A 19,723-nucleotide genomic window follows, 5' to 3' on the forward strand; every position below is an offset into this window, starting at 1 on the left:
CAGCACCAAACCCTGTGGTACACTGTTGATCACAGGCTTTCAATTACAAAATCAACCCTCCTTCATCACTCTTTGCCTCCTATTTTTCAGCCAATGTTAGATCCAATTTGCCAAATTACCCTGGATCACATAGAACGCTGGTCCAAATGATAAGAGATTATGTGGGATCTTGTCAAAGGCCTTACTTGAGTACATGTACGCCACATCAACTGCTCTACCCTCATCAACATATTTCATTACCATTTCATAAAGACTCAAATTAGTCAGACAGTATCTCATTTTAACAAATCCATCCTGACTATCCCTGATCAGTCCTTTCCAAGTTTTGATTAATCCTGTCCTTCAGAATTGTTTCTACTAATTTCCCTACCACTGATATCAGATTAACTCTATAATTGCCTTGCCTATCCCTGTTGCCCTTCTTGAACAAAGGAATCTGATTAGCTATCCTTTTTTTTTGTACTTGTAGAAGCTCTTACTACCTCTTCCTACATTGTTTGTTTACTTGGAATATAATTTTTCTTTTCTTAAGATTCATCCTTTGCTGGTTTTTAAACATTTCCCAATATTTTTGGCCTATTGTTACCTTCACAGAACATGCTATGTTATGCTTTTTCTTTCAACATGATATCATCTTTTGCTTCCTGAGTTTGCCCTCAATAGTGTAACCTTCTTACAGGTTATTTCCTTATCAATGATATGCACCTTTGTTAAGAGTTATGCAATATTTCTTTAAATGTCTGACACTGCTTCTTCATCTTTTTGACCTATTTCCTACAGCACTTCAGAAAATTCTGTCTTCATACCCTGCTAGTTGACACCACTACTGTTCGCCTTCAAACTGAATGTAAAATTCTACCATGTTATAATGACTGTTTTCTCCAAGATCCCTTTCCATAAACCTGTCTTAGCACACATTCAATCACCTGTTCCCTGGTTCTTTTTTTTAATGTATTCTTCTAAGTAAATGCCCCAAATACACTAGGAACTCTAAGCCACTTTTGCCAATTTGCTTTGCTTAAACAATATGAAAATTAAAATCACTCATGACTTCTGCAGTGCCTTTGCTACAAAATCCCCTGGCTGATCTCCAACATTTTACCCTCTATAAACGTGAAGTCATGCAAAAATCTCTTCCTCATGTCTTAATTCACACCAAGTTAAGTTCACCTATCACCCTTGAGCTATATTGGCTGATGGTCAAGCAACATTTTGACTTTAAAAAATTCTCACCTTTGTTTCCAAACAATTTTTTTAGTCACAGCTATCCCTATCTCTGTAAAGTTCTTTGAGCCTGCATGCCTAATCCAAAATTGTCACCTGATCAGGGCAGTGTTCACATTGCTGAAGAATGCACAGCAATGCAGGAAGAAGGTCATCGATCTTCTCTGCTCCACAAGGGTGAGTACCACCACCTTGCTTCTGCCACCTCACATTCACTCTAACTCTGCCAATGCACACACAGTCATCACCAATGCTCATGGCCTGTCTCACTATTGCATGCATCCAAAATGCCAAGGCCAACAGGGTCCACTATAGGGTAGGCTTCCCAGCTGCAGATCCTGGGAGATTTAGTGGAAGATCGAGGGGAAAGAAACTCTACTGAGGTAGCACAGACAACACATTATTTTAATTAGGATGTCATGTTTGTAAATATAATGGTACTTTACATCACTTGTCTCAATGACAATCATTTTAGCTGCAACGACAAAAATGAATCTGCTGGGAATACCCTCATTGTCATCCAATGTTAGAATCCTCTAAGAAGGAGTACTACTGTTCCACTAACACCAGTGTAGCATAAAATTTTGTTGTTATTGAATGTGGAAGCATCAGATGTTGTGAAACCTTCAAATAAATTGTTCACGCTAACTGCTGCTGCATTACAGGAAAAGTGAAGAAGAGCAAATAATAAAGCTCCTCTTGTATTCAGTTATGAACCAGAACCACACACTTTTTCAGCAACAACAAATAATCATTGCATAAAGACTTCACCCAATTCAGTTCTATTGGCAGTAGATATCAATTAAGTCTTGTCTGGCTTGTTGCGCCTGAAACTGCTGTACAATACAATAGCGAGGATAATGTTCCTCCTGCTCAATGTCCTTATCTTCAACCTCAGAAGAATGCAGCCACCCTCGCAGCTTTGAGCATCCATCCCACTCCCTCTTTGCCTGTGCTATTTTCCAGAGCATAGTGTGCAAGAATTATGTGGAGAATTCTGTATGTAGTGTACTGCAAGGTCCCATAGATCTGATCAAGCATCAGAAACTTATTTCAGCAGGCCCTCTGCTTGCCCCAGAGTGGTCCCAGTGAAAGACTGGGCTGGCTGATAGATGTCATCCTCAATTCCTGTGGCCCTTCATTGTGCCATAGCCACAGTGATTAACGAAGCTGCGTGCGAACACTATTTAAATGGGCAACAACACACTGCAGCAATATGGAACTGTGCCAAGAGGAAGAAGAATACCTCTTCCAGGTTCTCAAGGATAATGGATATCCAAAAAACTGGGTCAGAAGATGCCTCCACAAACAACTTCAGGAAGATACTACATGCCCCGACACACTCATCACACTACCCTACATCAGGAATGCATCGGAACTAACCACAAGACGGCTATGACTGCTGGCCATCAGAGTGGCACACGAGCCCACGTCAACCCTAAAACAACTCACCCAAACTAAAGACCCATTCCCCGCCCTGGTCAGGACTAATGTCATCTACAACATCCTATGCAGAGATTGTGAGAAACACTACATCGGACAAACAGGAAGGAAACTAACAGCAAGGGTACACGAGCACCAACTGGCTACAAAAGGACACGACCAATAGTCACTCATCTCAATCCACGTGAACAAGGAGAACCACCAATTCGACTGGGACAGCAACAAAATCCTGGGACAAGCTAGGCAAAGACAGGCACGAGAATTCCTAGAAGCCTGGCACTCCACAAAGCAGGCTATTAATAAACACATTCAACTCGATCCCATATACACTCCACTACGAAGAAAAACGGGAAGTGAGGCAGTCCAGCTCAGTGGACTCCAGAGTTTATAAACCAAGCAGGAAAGCACCAATGCTTCATCAGAGGCTGCACTGAGGATGTTACCCAGCATGGTAATGAAACCTCTGCGAAACAAGAAACTAGCTCAGTGAGCCAACCAACCTCAACAGTGACAATAACACTTGCTGTGGCTAGATGCAATGGCTTGGGTTACAGTGAGCCTATATTTATGATAACAGAAACAAAGCAGTTCCTTAGTTATGTGATCCGTCATGATTCCAAGATATATATTAATGACAGTTTACTATTGTCCTCAATAGAGTGGAACATGGAGGTCTCTGACAAGAAAGGTAATGAAATGTCTCTGCATGGGCCCTTAACATGGTATATGTTATTCAAATGGATGCACCTACAGTCGGAGAGTGTTAAGTGTGGTACTATCACTTACAATTTGTCTTTCCACCTTACCCCTCTCCCACGTCACCCAAGGAAGGTCATCTTGTTTATAAGAGCAATATTTACAGTTCAACTTGTGGGGAAAGCAGCCCTCGTGCAACCTACGAGACCTTGAAATATGCTTCTGAATTGTGGACAACAGGTGACGCTTTAAAGGTTGTCTGTGATCACTTCTGATTCACAGATTACTAGAATTAATTTGTAATGATCAATTTCATGGTCAGGATTGTTTGTGCCCATGATTTGTAATTTGCATTGTTAGTTAATGCATGATGTTTTCATACAGAGTTTTGTGATTGCAGATGTTTTTAATTTGGAATCTGAGTGCCTCTTATCTATGTTCAGATCCCTAACGATAAGTTGCGGATCTAGTCAGTCACCTGTACTAGTTGAAATTTGTCAGGCACACACAGATGGAGCCTGCTTCTGCATATTAAAAATGTTAATCTACTAACGATTGTGGGCAGTCACTTGAATTTCATTGTGCATTTGTACACCACATGGAAATGGAAAGCCCTATTAGCTCACCAGAGAGTAAATTGCAGACTGTGCCTGTTAAGCTAGGTGCATCTCCGCTACAAACTTCATGTTTATTTCTGCATGGTACTCCATCAAGTTTGAGCTTCCCCACTTTCCTATCCAACCTGCTGTTTACATGTTCATCTCTCTACTTTATCCTGAGCCCCAGACCTATCATTTAGTAATGCCTGACATAGTTATTCAATTAAAGTACAGAAGGAACTCCGTTCAGACTCGATTTCAGACACACTGTTCTAAAGAAGAGTAATTGGTCTTGAAATGATATTTGTTTTTCTCTTCACAGATTCTGCCAGGCCTGCTGAGTTTCTCCAGCACTTTATGCTTTTATTTCAGATATTCAGCATCAATGATATTTTACCTTTTATTATAGTTATGCACTGTCCCATTCCCCATACTGAGTTTCCTCTCCTTCACAGTAATGTACCCACTGCATCCAACCTGCTATCTCCTTTTCATACACTTGTCTTCCCCAACATTGCAGTCAGTGGCTTCTAATAGCCCCTCTTGACTTTTAGTACACAGACCCCCTAGGATTAGCTATGGCCCACCCTCCTGATGAATTTCAACTACTACTGGTGACTTACTAGATCCCCAACTTATCTATGTTCAGATCCCTGACTGACTTCTCACTAATCCTTGGACTGTGTGGCCAAATCCCTGGGCTAATGAGACAGATCTCTGGACCCTGATAACATCAAGCAGCATTACGACCATGGCCAATCCTCTGGACTAAGATCAAAGCTGCACTTGACTGATAGTGGTAGAACCCTTTACTGGACTGAGGATTCCTCCTCTTAAACTTTCAAATCTAACAATTTCGTTGAAGTAAACAGTGTGTTTGTCATGTTAACACATGCTGTAAGTGTATCATTGATGGAATAACATATCCACTTCTTTGACTGTTTTTTCCTAGCAAAATGACTGGCTGTTAGGCTTTCCATCCATGCTAAATGACAGTGCAAGAAAGAAGTACTGTGAGTACTGAATAGACAGCAATGGGTGGCACGGTGGCACAGTGGTTTGCACTGCTGCCTAGCAGCAGCAGGGTTCCAGGTTTGATTCCATCCTAGGGCAACTGTCTGCGTGAAGTTTGCACATTTCCCCTGTGTCTGCGTGAGTTTCCTCCAGGTGCTCCGTTTCCTTCCACAGTCCAAAGACGTGCAGGTTAGGTGGACTGGCCATGCTAAATTGCCTGTAGTGTTCAGGGATGGGTGGGATGTGCTGAGGTTTGGTGTGGACTTGTTGGGCCAAAGGGCCTGTTTCCCCACTGTCGGGATTCTATAATTCTAATGTGCAAACGGCAAGGCAGAGAAACCGTGAGCATCTAAGTAAATGCAAAGTGAGAGAATGCAAAGAAAGCAAGCTGGAGCCCTCAAGTCCATCCCATCCCAAGGCATGAGACGGGTCCTCTCCCTCTGTGCAAAGCAATCAGTTAGCAACGTTGCAATATTATTGAGCTTCAAAATGCAGCAGTGAAGTCCTGACCTGAATTGTACACATGTCTGAGTTGTGCTACTATTATTTGGTGAGGCTGGTGTTCTGTGCTACCAACTTCCATAGACGTGAAGTCTAACTAGTCACTTCCCATGAAACATGCCCTGAGATGTTGGGGAATGCTGGCTAAGATGGCCAGAGAAGACACTGATGTTCTGTAGCCTTCAGGTTATGGTTCTGACTTTCAAGTCAGGAATTGCCGCCATCTAATTTCTATCTGCTACCTGGGAAAATAAAAACCTGCATTTAAATGAAGTGAGTTTAGGTCAAATTGGACGTTAATGCGTTCAAATAAGCCAGTCACTGTTCACTGAAAAGGCTCATGCCATTAAAACATCAAGTGTAAAATCAGACATTTTCTTTTGACATTGAGAATCTAATTTTTCCATTCTCACTCTATTCTCCCAACTGTCTTGCCATTGCCAATGTCATTCATAGGCTGGTGAAATTCAGCCTGTTGAATAGGTTGGGTGTGTACTCAGTGAAGTTTAGAAGAATAAAAAGTGATCTTATTGAAATATATAAGGTTTTGAGGAGGCTTGACAGTCTGGAGATGATATTTTGTTAGCCTATCTAGCTAGAGGACACAGTTTTTAAAAATAAGGTCTCCCATCTACGCAACAAATGAGGATGAACTTCTCTCAAAAGTTTGTTAGTCTTTTGATTTCTTTTGCTGAGAAAGCAGTAGAGGCCACATCATTGAATTTATTCAAAACTGAATTCAACAAATATTTGATTCACAAGAGAGTCCAGGGTTATGAGTACCCAGCAGAAAAATGGCAATGGCAGTAATCATTGGTGGCCTGATTGAATTTTAATTCATTTTTTTAAAAATCTGTAACTGATAATCATAAAATTACCATGAAATCATGGTGGTTTTCTTCCCAATGGACATTAGTGAAGCAGGTGGGTGGTGGGTTTTTCCAACAATCGACAACAATTTCATGGTTATTGCTCAATTCCTAATTCCAGAGTTCTATTTAATTTAAATTCCACCAATTTTTAAACTTGAGAATATTATCTGTGTGGCTGGATTAATGCACTAGTGGTAGCAATGGCCCATTGCCTCCCTGAAATCTACTATCCTTACCCAGTTTGGCCTACATGTTATTCCAGATCAACACTAATGTAATTGACTCTTCCATGCCTCTGAAATGGCCTAGCAAACCACTCAGTTTTTTGCTCTTTCCAAAGCCACCTGCATCCAGCTGAAGAATTTTTTAAAAAATATCAAATGTCTTGAATAGTGTAGAAAGCTTGAAGAGCTGAATGGCCTACCCTTATTCCTATTTCTTGTGGGCAGTGCATTGGGATAGACATGACTAGAGATGACAAAGGCATGAATAAACAATAAGCTGAGACAGGTGTAAAGTTGGGCAGTATTACAGAGGTGGAAACAAGTTGACTTCGTGGTGTGATGGAAGCTCATCTCAGAGTCAGATGTGACAACGGAGTTATGAACAGACTGTTTAATCTCAAACTGTTGTCAGGGAAACCAATGGAGTACCTAGGAGACAGAGTCTGGAGCAGGAAGCAAAAACAATGGGTACAGTCTTTCCAGTATTTAATTGGAAGAAATTTCTGTCTTCCAGGATTGGCTGTTGGCAAAACATTCTGATAACTTAGCAACTGTGGAAGACTCTCAGAATCAAAGAATGATGGTGGTGAGGCAGAATGTGGTTTGGAATTGGTAAAAGGGAAAACTAACTCCCTGAGTTTTATAATGAAGTTAGTTATACTGGGGAAAATTATATGGCAACTGGATAAAAGGTTTGGAAAATAATTAGCTAAGATATTTCCAATTAGCTGTATAGGGCTAAAGGTAGGAAAATCTTGTTAATCTGAAAATGGATTTCAAGAAAAGTTTATAAGCCGTATTTTAAGTTTTAATTTTAATTTTAACTACTTCTATAAAGTCAGTTCTTATTCATTTTACTTGCTAAATAGTACTTTAATTTTGATCTTATTTTGTAGTTAATCTCCTAATGTTCTTAAAACTAATGAGTTACCCAATTCATTTGTGATTTTTACCATTGATTACCCAATCCTTTCACTTCTGATGCCAGTATGCTCTCGTAATAGAAGTTTTAAAAAGACGCTTGAGCGAATCTGTTCTACATTCAGAGCTTCCACATTCAATGTGATACTGAACTATGTTCAAACAGGTTTATCAGAAATCATCTCATTTTAGATTATCATGTTACACAGAGAAGAGGTGAGATTCTACAGGATGGTGTCTGTCATGTTTTATTTGCAGAACACAAGTTAATTCTGCTTGGAATATTGATGTATGTTTAAAACTGCGCAGCTAGTCAGAGTTTGGAATAACTGAACTATTGTTGAAATGCATCAGTTAATCATTTATTAATTTTAAAACCAATTCCAAATGTAGAACACAGAACATACAGCACAGCACAGACCCTTTGGCCCACGACATTGTGCCAACCAATTATCCTACTCTAAGATAAAATTAATCTGCATACCCTTCATTTTACTGTCATTCATGTGCCTATCCAAGAGTCGCTTAAATGTCCCTAATGTATCTGACTCTACTATCACTGCTGGCAGTGCATTACACGGACCCACCATTCTCTGTGTAAAAAACCTACCTCTGACATCTCCCCTATATCTTCCTCCAGTCACCTTAAAATTATGTCCCTTCTGGATGGCCATTTCTGTCCTGGGAAAAAGCTTCTCTGGGTATCCACCTCTATCTATTGCCTCTCATCATCTTGGACACCTCTGTTAAGTCACCTGTCATCCTTCTTCAATTCAGTGAGAAAAGCCCTAGCTCTATCCACCTTTCCTCAGAAGACCTGCCCTCCAGTCCCAGGCAGCATCTTGGGAAATGTCCTCTGCACCCTCTTTAAAGCTTCCACATCCTTTCTGTAATGAAGCAAGCAGAGCTGAACACAATATTCCAAGTGTAGTCTAACCAGGATTCTATTGAGTTGCAGCATAACCTTGTGGCTCTTAAACTCAATTCCCCTGTCAATGAAAGCCAACACACCATACACCGGTGGCAACTTTGAAGGATCTGTGGATATGGACCCCAAGATCCCTCTGTTCCTTCACACTGCCAAGAATCCTGCCATTAATCATGTATTCTGCATTCAAATTTGACCTTCCAAAATTAATCACTTCACACTTCTTGGGTTGAATCCCATCTGCCACTTCTTTGTGCAGCTCTGCATCCTGTAAATGTCCTGTTGCAACTGACAGCCCTCCATACTGTCTTGAACAGGGGAGTAACATTTGCCACCCTCCAATCACTGGTACTACTCCAGTGGACAGTGAGGACGCAAAGATCATTGCCAAAGAGGCAGCAATCTCTTCCCTTGCTTCCTGTAGCAACCTTGAATATATCCCGTCTGGCCTGGGGACTTGGCCATCCTCATGTTTTTCAAAATTTCTAGCACATTCTCCTTATTAACATCAACCTGTTCAAGCATGGTCTTTTTCTCCTTGTATACCAATTCACCAACTGGTAATGGTTTGAATGCATTTATAGTTTTTACATTCATCTTACTTGACATAGTCTGTAGCTCACTTTTGTATGAGAGATAATGGGAACTGCAGATGCTGGAGAATCCGAGATAACCAAGTGTGGAGCTGGATGAACGTAGTGGGCCAAGCAGCATCTTAGGACCACAAAAGCTGGCGTTTTGGGCCTAGACCCTTCATCAGGTCTAGGCCCGAAACGTCAGCTTTTGTGCTCCTAAGATGCTGCTTGGCCTGCTGTGTTCATCCAGCTCCACACTTTGTTATCGCTGTAGCTCACTTTTGGTTGTTTTAGTGACTTTTCTTCATAATTGCATTTCTTTTCTTATTATCCACCTTGTGTGTGTTTTTTTTACAGTTTAATAGTGCCTGTCTGTGTTCAGTTCACAGTTACATGTCTACATGGAAGTATGGTGGGCATTATTGCTGTGCTTGCACCAAATGTGTTTGCTTCTTTGTGTTTCCGTTAACCATTACAAATGATTTTAAGGCTGTATGCTTGATCTCTTTATGCATAGTGTACAACACAGACTACCAACCGTAAAATGAATGAGTTTGTTAATGAGCTTCTGGTGCATGTGCTTAGCTTGTTCTCTGCTGCCTGAGACATGTTCAAAAAATACTTTTGGTGCTTTAATAAGGTGACACCGTTTTACCACAAACTTAAAATTAAGCAGGATCCAACATGGATTCATTTCAGTGTGACAAATAATGTTTTGGTCTTGATGCATGGCATTGTTGCAGAGACTTGATATGTTTGTTTAAATAAGGGCATCTGTAATTGATTAAAAGAATTATTTAAAGTGTAATAATTAAATATGAAGTTTGTATTTGTGTATTGTTTGCTAGCATGTTGAACATCTTCAGTATATTTTATGCACCCAGTTGGTTTTTAAATGTTTTAGTATATAATAGCACATGATACCCATCAAAAACCCATTTTGAGATTATTTCATAACCCCTAATTCATCGTGTTAAGTATTTTTACTTTTGGAAAGTTTACATTGAACTTACTATTTGAACAGCTTAGTCAGATTAGAATGCTCACCACTGTTGAGATGAATAGTTCTCCTCTTTCCTATGGTTTAGATGATCCTATTACAAGCACAAATGTTTTTTTGAAAGTTGTACTCAAATCCATGTAGTCAAACCACTGATAGTCTTTCTGAAACCTGCTGACCAATGGAGGGACAATTTCTTTACAATTTATGCTTCCTTTATCCATACAGAAAGGCACCCTATCTTCAGTATTGACCAAGATTACATAAGGTGCCCAAAGGAATAACCCTGTATTTCTATTATCCCATCATTCTGCAGTGATTTTGACTGTGCCTGACAATGCAGTGAATTTAATTTTACCAATTATTTTTCACCAGAAACATTTCTACTTTCCAATTGCTCCTCCTTGTGCAAATTCCAACATGAAAATTGCTAGGGGGATTCATTAGCCACTAGGAGGAGTATTTGTTGCACATTTCATCAATCCTGAATTTTCTTTTCTCTTATTGTTCATTCTGCTAAGAGTAAATGTATTGCTTACTATTTTCTTTATTCTGACTCCTAGAAATCCACACGTACATGCAAGGAAATCAAAAACAAGCAACAAATAATTAAATGAGCTGAACCCATTTGCTATAAAATTGAGGTCATTTTCTGCAGGAACATAATTTTACATTGTATGTAGAATTTATAGCCACACTACTGTCATTTTACTGTTTATATTTCAGTCTTTAAATTAAATGCCATTATCTTTTCTTTTTATCCATTCTAGCAAAAGCTGATGAATTTCCCAACAAACCATTAGGCCAGGAATTTGCTGTCACCTTAATACCAGAGAAGGATAACATCATAGTCAATGGCAAGAATGAAAAGGTTAATTCCATTTCAAATAACTTTGAACCTGATAATGATGTAGACAGAGAATCACCGGAAAAAAACTGTATCCAGCCTTCTGTGCCTGAGCCTGTGGAAGAGAGTGAGATGTCTCCTGAAAATAATGGGAATCCTTGTCCAGAGGAGAATGATACTAATTTTGTCGAAATTTGTGAAATTCAAGCTCCAATCCATGACAACTCCATGTCTCCCATAAAAGACCAAACACATCTACCACAAGAGGATGAATCTGTGCTTTCAGAAATGAGTCCAGCTCCAAGCCCAGTAAAAGATTCAAAGCAGTCTCTTAAGAAGGAAGACATCCCACCTGCTCAAAATAATGGGACTAGAATTGCAGAAAATTATGCAAACTCAAATTTTAAAGAAGCTAACTATAAAGCTCCAGAAAAAGAAACTACCAGTTCTCCAGAAGAGAATATGATCACTTGTCAAAACATGAGAAAAGTTGAATATACAGAAAAAACTGAAATAGCTAAAACTCAGTTCCTAAAAGAACAACCTGCATTTTGCTCAGAAATTAATCAAGTATCAGTACTTCAAAATATGGCAACAAAGTCTCCACAGAAATACCAGGTACTTGTTTCAGGGGATGAACAGACACTAGATGAAGAAGACAATAGTGGTAGTCCCTCTCCAGGGAGTAATGATGGATTGACAGATTTGGCAAACAATGAGAATGTGCCATTATCTTGTCCAGAGCCACCACCTGCAGTGACACTGTCTGAAGGCATGCATTTCTTGCTCCCAAATCCAGAAGAAACATTGCATAGATATTCTAACCCCAATATCCCTCAACAATTGGAAACACATCTCCCTATTGATCAACCACAATCTATAGTGACAGTGAAGTTTTCAGCTGCAGAAAAGGAGAACTCATCCTTGAGTGATTTAACACAAGAAACTTCAACAGACTTGAACAGACCAGAAATAGAAAGTGCAGATGAGTTCCAAAGTAAAACGCGAGTTTCAAATGTTACCCAATATGACAACTTATCTGATACTGAGTATAAGTATGATCAGAATATTTCAGAACCAATAACTGAAATTCAATATGATGAAAATGATGCACTTATTCCAAAGGAACTTGTGGGTGTAGAACCGGCAGACACAGTCAGTACACCCAAACGATTTTCAACATTAGAATTGTCAGATGACCCACAATCTGTGGAACCGGATTCAGTTTCGTATCAACAGATCTGGGACATTTACAGATCTGAAAACCATGCCATGCCTTCTGCTCAGCACAGCCCTTCCAAATTTTCACCAACTATGCACAAACAGGACCATATGAAAGATGCAAATTTGCAGAGTCCTCAGCATCTGATTGCTATCACACAGACCTCACCAGCCATGCAGTGTTTAAATAGCCCCTGTAAAATAGTCCGGTCTATGTCTTCAGTTCATGTGGCACATGGGACTGAGCAAAATCTCCTGAAATTCAAGCACATGGCATTGCCTGTACAGGATGATTCACAGTTGGTTGCAACCTGTGATGAAAAAGGGACCTGTACAATTAGAGAGACTGGCTCACTTGAAGTTAATACTCCAGTTACTAATGTGACTCTGGATAAAACTGTAAGTTTGATAGAAGTACCAACCCATCTTTTTGTACATTCCTCTCATACAGATGCAAATATGCAACAAAAACACATCACAGCTGCAATAGAAAATTTAGGCACAGAAATTTGTTTGGCAAACTCTCCAGATGCCCAAGATTGCGAATATATTAAATTATGACAGAATTCATTCCAGTTGAATCATAATACATATGTATAAAGTTTCATCAGTTACAATGGTCAAATACTTCAAAATGATGCAAGCATTTCATATCACAAAAGCAGCCACATATTTTCCTAGTTATTGAACTAATTGTTCACTGTGCTTTATTGAGGGCTGCATGGTCATTGAGTCACAATAGAAAGCTATGCAAACAGTGTCATTTCATTCTTTACATTTTAAAAAAATCTTGTAACTAATCTGCACATTTGACAAAATATGGATGCAGGTAAATATATTTTCTTGTTTCATAAAATATTTTATGATTATTTTTGACCTATATAATTGAGAAATACCTGTCTTGTAGCAGATCAAACATTGTTTAATCTTTTGCATGACCACCTCAAAATGCCATGAAAATTTGAAAGGCAGCGAGCAGGCTCACTATATGAGACATTGTAGCACAGACTATTACACAAGCAGCTTTCACATGGTTTTCCCAAGTGGCTGATATTTTTCATTCACATCACAAGATAGGTGACAGGCAGGGCAGACAGGATTTCTCAGGAGTTATTTCTATCTTGCTTGATTTTAATGCATTCTAGTACAGAGGTAATACAATGAAACCGTATGATGCTTGATTGGAAATGGTAACATCACACATAAGATGACTTCTTAGCTTTGGAATATATTGAAGAAGTTACTGAAATTGCATTCTTTACAGCATCTTTTGAAGTTGCTGAGTATGTAAATATTTAAACAGTTATGCATTTTCTGGCATGTTTTTAGTTTCCTATTTTTATCATTTTTAAGGCTTTAAAAAAATCCTTTAAATAGCTGTGGTGTGGCGCCTAAAAACCTGAAATGTAGTTGTTGATGTTTACTATAAATTTTAGAACAAAGATTTCAAAAAATAGTGCTTTAAATATGCTTGTGAATACTTCTATTTGGTGGGGGGGAGTGGGGTTCTAAAAATCTTATCCTGACCCTTGCCTTGCCCATAACCATCTGTATAACATTTTGATCACTATTGAGAAGGTCATACTGTGTCACATCAAATCAGAAATATGGTATTTTTGCTCGATGACCACTTCAAATAGTAATTACTTGCAGCAAGCAGAAAAGGACGTGTGTCGGTGCTGTGAGCACACAAATGTTAAGTGTGTTATAAGCGTTTTAGTAAAACATATATTAACTCTGTAAACTGAATGGATGTATTTAACTGGTGTGTGATGTGTATAGTTTTGTTTGTAAAGACTTCATAATTTTGCACTTTTTATGAGCCTACTTTAGACAAGCAAGTTAGCTTTATCTTTAAAAAGCTATAAGGTTTCAATGATGCATTGATAGTGGGAAAATAATTTTGTCCTACTTGTTAAAATTTTGTAAAGTTGTTTTTGCAGGACTTCTACATTGCCAGTTTTTCTTTTTATCTGGAAAAGTGAATAACTTGGAATAGTGTGGAAACATTATTTTATGTCACGCACCAACAATGTTGTGAAGAAATCTTTTAAAATGTTTTTGATATGTTCCATTGTGTTTTGTGGCTTTAATTTAACATGATGAAAATATCGTGCAAAAAATTGTTGACTTTTGATTAACAGACAAGATGGAAAAAGAGGTGTATTTTAACTACATCTGATTGAAAGCAGTGAGTAGCCAGTTAAAGTTGCAAAGATTATTTAAGTTCAGCAGTTGTTGATTTTAACCAGCCTGATGTTGTATGCAGGTGACAAACCACCTAAATTTAGGGGCCATATCTGATCACAAGAAGGCCCTTTAAGCAGTTTTAATCAAGTTTTGACAAGAGACTATAGCAGCATGTCTGAAAGCAAAGTCAGTGTTTCCATTATGAGGCCAGGAAGAGCGCAGATTGTTTTTTATTTTTTTGTTACTATGTAAAAGAAGAGTGCTTTTTCAATTTGGTGCCAAATTCTGTCTCATTAATCACTTACGAATGATTGTATAGATTTACTGGATTTAAGCCCTTTCCCCTCATCCACTCTTACTGGACACAAGAGGTTGCTTTCATTCACAGAGCTTACATCTGGCAGAATGCTGAAAAATAACTGGGGAGAGACCTGATAAGTCTGACCTTTATCTACATTATTTCTTTGTTTTCCATATATTGTTTCTGTTAGTACAAAAGAAATTTGCTTTGAGTCATATTTAATTTGAATTCAGTCTCTGGTTCTTCTTACTATTCTGCAGCAACATTGAAGCTGTTATTTAATGTTAAGTACCAGTTTAAACATTTCTGCACAGTATTTAATATTGTAATTGTATGTTAGTTTCTAAATTTAGAGCATAAAGCAAATTTCTCAGAATAAATCAGTTTACAAAAAAGAGCTGTAAGGAAAAGTGTGTCCAATTAATAATAAATTCACCAGAATTTTAGTAGCCAGCATAGATGTTACTGGTGTTGTTGTCCAACGTAGATGTTGTTGTATAGGTGTTGCTGGGTTAGCACAGTTTATGAAGATGCAATTGATTGATTCAAAACAAGAGTACTATCACTGAAAACAGTAAAGAAAATGCGGGCACAAAGAAGATGACAAAAAAAAAGTCAAAAAGCAGAAGAGAGGGAGCCCTGTAAGAGAAAGAAATTGTGCAAACACATTAAATTAATACTAACTGATACATATGAACTCTTAGCACAGAGAGAGGAACAAAGAAACAAGGAATATTTGACAATTTGAGAAAATTGAACCAATTCAAAGAATTTGTCCCAGACTGAATGAAACATTGGGCTGAATTTTACAGCTCCCACGGGGGCAGGTTGGCAGATGGTGGTGGAGACCCTAGTAAAATTGGGCATCATGTCAGCAGTGCTAACCCTGAAGCATTTTTATCCGTGGTGAGGAGACCAGTACCAATTATCCAGTTTGCCCAGTGAAATGTCATGGGCCAGTGAACAAACAGAGGGGACCCTCCACTTTGCCTCCCTGTGCTAGTCAGAGGCCCCTATCAAAGATAATCCTCTCTTCATTTCATTGTCCTGTGTCTCATCCATTCTGAGCCTCCTTGCTGGGGCCTACAATCCTGTCCCTCATAGGATCCCAGACCTACTTTGATGTCTGGCTCCTTTGCACTGCATTTACTTGGAGATTGCTGCAGGCTCAACAGTGGTCATACACATGGTGGAAAAGAGCTAACGGCTGTGGGGAAAGTTGGCCAAGCAGTAGTGGGCTAATCCCCAAATTTTACACCATGGGTAAGGACATTGTCCCCACAATTTATAAAAGTTATATATTTATAATTTAAGATGCAATTCTCCTGACTGTCCCCTCTTTCATAATTTTTTTGGTTAATTCATAATATGGGCATTCTGACTGGGCCTGCATTAATTACCCATCCCTAATTGCCTTGAGAGTATAGTGGTGAGTTACATATTGTGCTGCTACAGTCCATGGGTGAAGGACATCAACAGAGATGTTAGGAGAGAGGTCCCAGGATTTTCGTCCAGGGACAGTGAAGAAGCAGTGATGAAGTACCAAGTTAGGATGGTATCTGCTTTGAAGGGGAATTTAAATTCAGTAGTGTACCCATTGCATTTTCTGCCCTTTACCATCCAGAGGGATGAGGTCATTTATTTAGAAGTTGCTTTTGGAGGACCTAATTTGTGGTTGGAACATGCTGCTGTCAATGTACATTTGTGGTGAAGAGACTGAACGTTGGTAACGAATCAGGTCCCATGCTTTATCCTGGATGTTGTTACACTTCATGTTGTTCGAACTGTATCTCACTAGACAAGTGAAGAATATTCCACCACACTCTTGACTTATTCTTTGTACATTGAGGACAAGCACTGGGGAGGCAAGTTACTTAACTCAGAATTCCCAGCCTCTGACCTGCTCTTGGAGCACATTATTTATGTGACTGGGTCAGTTCAGTTTCTCATCAAAATTATAAGGTTAACAAAATTATTTCAATTCTTAAATATAAAACATTTCCTGGTGATGAAGTTTATAAGCAGTACCTTTCTCTGTTAATATTTAGTGTAATGTTATCCAAAACACAGAATGATTTTGTTTGAGATGCTTGAGGAAATAACAAAGTGAACAGCAACTGAAGGGGCAAAGGCTATGAAATTCTTAAACTCACACTATTTGTTCTTATCCTTTTCCTGTTACCCTTGGGAATGTGCTCAAATATTGACAAAGTGTGTTGTACTGAAATCACTGCAAGATTCTAAATTGGCTTCAAAGTTCTTGTTGGATCAGCAGAAACAGGAAATCAAACACGAAAGGAAATCCCCTTCATCTGCAGTTCAAGGTATCTTTGCAGGAGGATGAAAATGTATTGTAAAATAGAGGGGGTAGGAAACAGGATCACTAGTGTGGGAAATTGTAAAAAAAATGTATTGCAAAAATATAAGAGCTCTTTTATGTTTAATTCTTTGTCATTACATTTTTGTTGTATCTCCAGAACTTTTTTAACCTGACTTTGAATTCTCAATTTGTTATGTTGACCTCCGAATTACTAATCTAGTAGCATGTAGTTAATTGTGCACTTTTAAAAAGCCTCAGAATGGAAAAAAACACACATTGAATTATGAGTAAAATGAATTATTCTTTTACTTTCAACCTGTTTTCCAAGAGCTCCCAGTGGAATAGAGATAAATTCACCCGAAGTAGTGTAGGTAATATGTTCCACATCAATGTTGGGTGTTGACAGAGGTTCCGCTCTTTACTGATGGCCACCATAAACTTTTAATGTTCATTGCTCAAGGTTACCCATGAAGAATGACCACATGAGCTAAATACTGGGTGGAACTCATGAGAATCATATCCAAGACTCAGTGAGAAAGAGGTAGACAAGTTAGAGAAATTTGCTTTCAAAATATCAACTTTGATCAATCTATTTACATTTATGTAATTTTACCATATCTGATCATTAAGAATGCAAGATTGAAATGTGGAAAACTCAGTTGTGAAATTGGACTCCATAGTAGGACTTACACCAATGTGACATAAGTCATGCCTCCCTTCCAACATCGCCAGCACATTGTGCAAAGCTGCAAAGAAGGCCCAGTGCAGATGCGCTCTGCATGAGCCATTAGCATCAGGAGTGGAGAGACCCTGATGTCCAATAGCTGTTCCAACTGAAATGAAACAAAGAGCTGTTGATACTGGAGATCTGAAACAAAAATAAACTTGCTGAGTTTTGCTAGCAATTTCTAACAGCATCTGTGGGAAGAAAGCAGAACTAAGGGGGAGCCACCAGACTCAAAATTTTAATATTGAATTTCTCCAGCAATTTCTGTTTCCATTCGTCCTCAGACAAATATGCATTCAGCTCCACTACAGATACCTCTCAAGTCAAGTTGGGGTGGCACGGTGGCTCCATGGTTAGCACTGCTGCCTCACAGTGCCAGCAACCTGGGTTCGATTCCTCTGTCCGGCGACTGTGTTGAGTTTACATGTGTTTGCGTGGGTTTCCCCTGGGTGGTCTGGTTTTCCCCCCACAGTCTAAAGATGTGTATTGTTAAGTGGATTGGCCATGCTAAATTGCCCATAGCATCCAGGGATGTATAAATTGTCAGTTTACAAGGGGGATATGACTGGGTGGGATGCTCTGAGGGTTGATGTGGACTTGTTGGGCCAAAGGGCCTGTTTCCACGCTGTAGGGGTTCTATGATTATACTTAAAAGGCCAGGCATCCAATTTGTAGCTGGGATACGTTTGGGTTCTGTGGAAATGTCACTAGACCCAAAATGTTAACTCAGATTTTTCTTCTCAGATGCTACCAGACCTGCTGAGCTTTTCCAGCAACTTCTTTTTTGTTCCTGAGGTACATTTGACTTACTTCCACTGTGGTGTAGCTTGTGGAAATACTACGGCCTGTTTTTTGGAAATGTTTTGGTAAATTGGTGTGTCTATTCAAGATGGTAGAGGATTTGGTCACCTGTTCAAAAGCAAGATTTGGATGCTACAGTCGCAGTGCTGCTTGTCCGTGATATGACCCACAGATGGAGCAAAGACTGCAGAGGGGACAAAGTCAGCAAAGAGGCAGATGCAAGAGGACTCCACAAAGGCCCAATCCACCGCAAATTTTAAGAGAGCACTTCTTACACCGCCCCCTCATTCAAGAGCAATACCTAAGGCAATTCAAATTCCACAAGTAGAAGACTACAAAACTCCAGTGCTCCTTTCAAAGCGACCTACAGCCACGCACCCAAGCAAAGAGACTTAGCCAATATTCATAAAGCTCTCAATTTTATTAAATTTCTGTAAGACTGGATCATCCCAGGTGGAAGTGTTGTATTTGAGTAGAAGTGATTTCATTGTGTTGCATGGAAGCATGTGGATTTGTCTAGTCAGTGGCATTCTCAATGGGAACGACAACAGCAAACACAATCCTGATGCCCCGGAAAGACCTTCTTTGGGGCTTATGCCAAACTTGGGAGATCCGTCCCACAGACTAGTTGAATAGTTTGACACATCATACTCATGAAGTGTACCTCACAATATCCCACTCATAGAACAAACCCACCTAATTAACTGACACTGAATGAATTGTGTAATATAATACTGTATGAATTGGCAAAGGATTTTCCATTGGAGTTTTCAATATTTACTGTGGGCCACTTGAAATCTCTTATTGATTACTATGTACTGTACACCATGTCAACTGATAAATCAGTACTCCATGTTGAACACTGCTTGAAGGAAGTACTGAGGGTGACAAGGGCACAGAAAATATTCTGGTAATTCATTGTCCATAATTATGAGTGGCTCAGTATCATTGGTACTAACCAAGTTGGCAGAGTGCTAAAGCTGTTAGACTGGGTTTTAGCAAGTGATGAGGGAACCAAAAATAGGGAAAAATCTACTTCACCTCTTCCCCACCATCTCTGTGTCATAGTTGTGTCAGTCTGTGACATTATAAGTAACAGCAATCACTGAAAGTCCTTGTGGAGACAAAACTTCATCTTCACGTTGCGAATACCCGTCATTGTTTTATGTGGCACTGCCACCATATGAAATGAGTATGACTTCAAACAGATCTAGAACCTCAAAACTGGACATCCATGCGGTACCATTAGAGTCAGGAAAATTATATTCATCCACAATCTGAAAGCTGATGGCCTGGCTTATCCCCTATTCTACTATTAT

The 19,723-nt window shown here is 39.2% G+C and overlaps 1 protein-coding gene across 5 annotated transcripts in view; it reads left to right on the forward strand.

Annotated features, from left to right (window-relative positions):
- LOC125459510 (uncharacterized) overlaps positions 1–18,795 on the forward strand; it is a 230,005-nt gene extending 211,210 nt beyond the window's left edge. For all 5 annotated transcript variants that reach the window (XM_048546013.2, XM_048546016.2, XM_048546015.2 and 2 more), the window contains one exon: positions 10,768–18,795. In XM_048546013.2, coding sequence (XP_048401970.1) covers positions 10,768–12,626 — 1,859 coding nt within the window. In that variant the 3' untranslated portion in view covers positions 12,627–18,795. The remainder of the gene's footprint in view (positions 1–10,767) is intronic.
- The last annotated feature ends 928 nt before the right edge of the window (positions 18,796–19,723 follow it).

Source organism: Stegostoma tigrinum, chromosome 17 (genome assembly GCF_030684315.1).
Source record: "Stegostoma tigrinum isolate sSteTig4 chromosome 17, sSteTig4.hap1, whole genome shotgun sequence".
Taxonomy (NCBI): domain Eukaryota; kingdom Metazoa; phylum Chordata; class Chondrichthyes; order Orectolobiformes; family Stegostomatidae; genus Stegostoma; species Stegostoma tigrinum.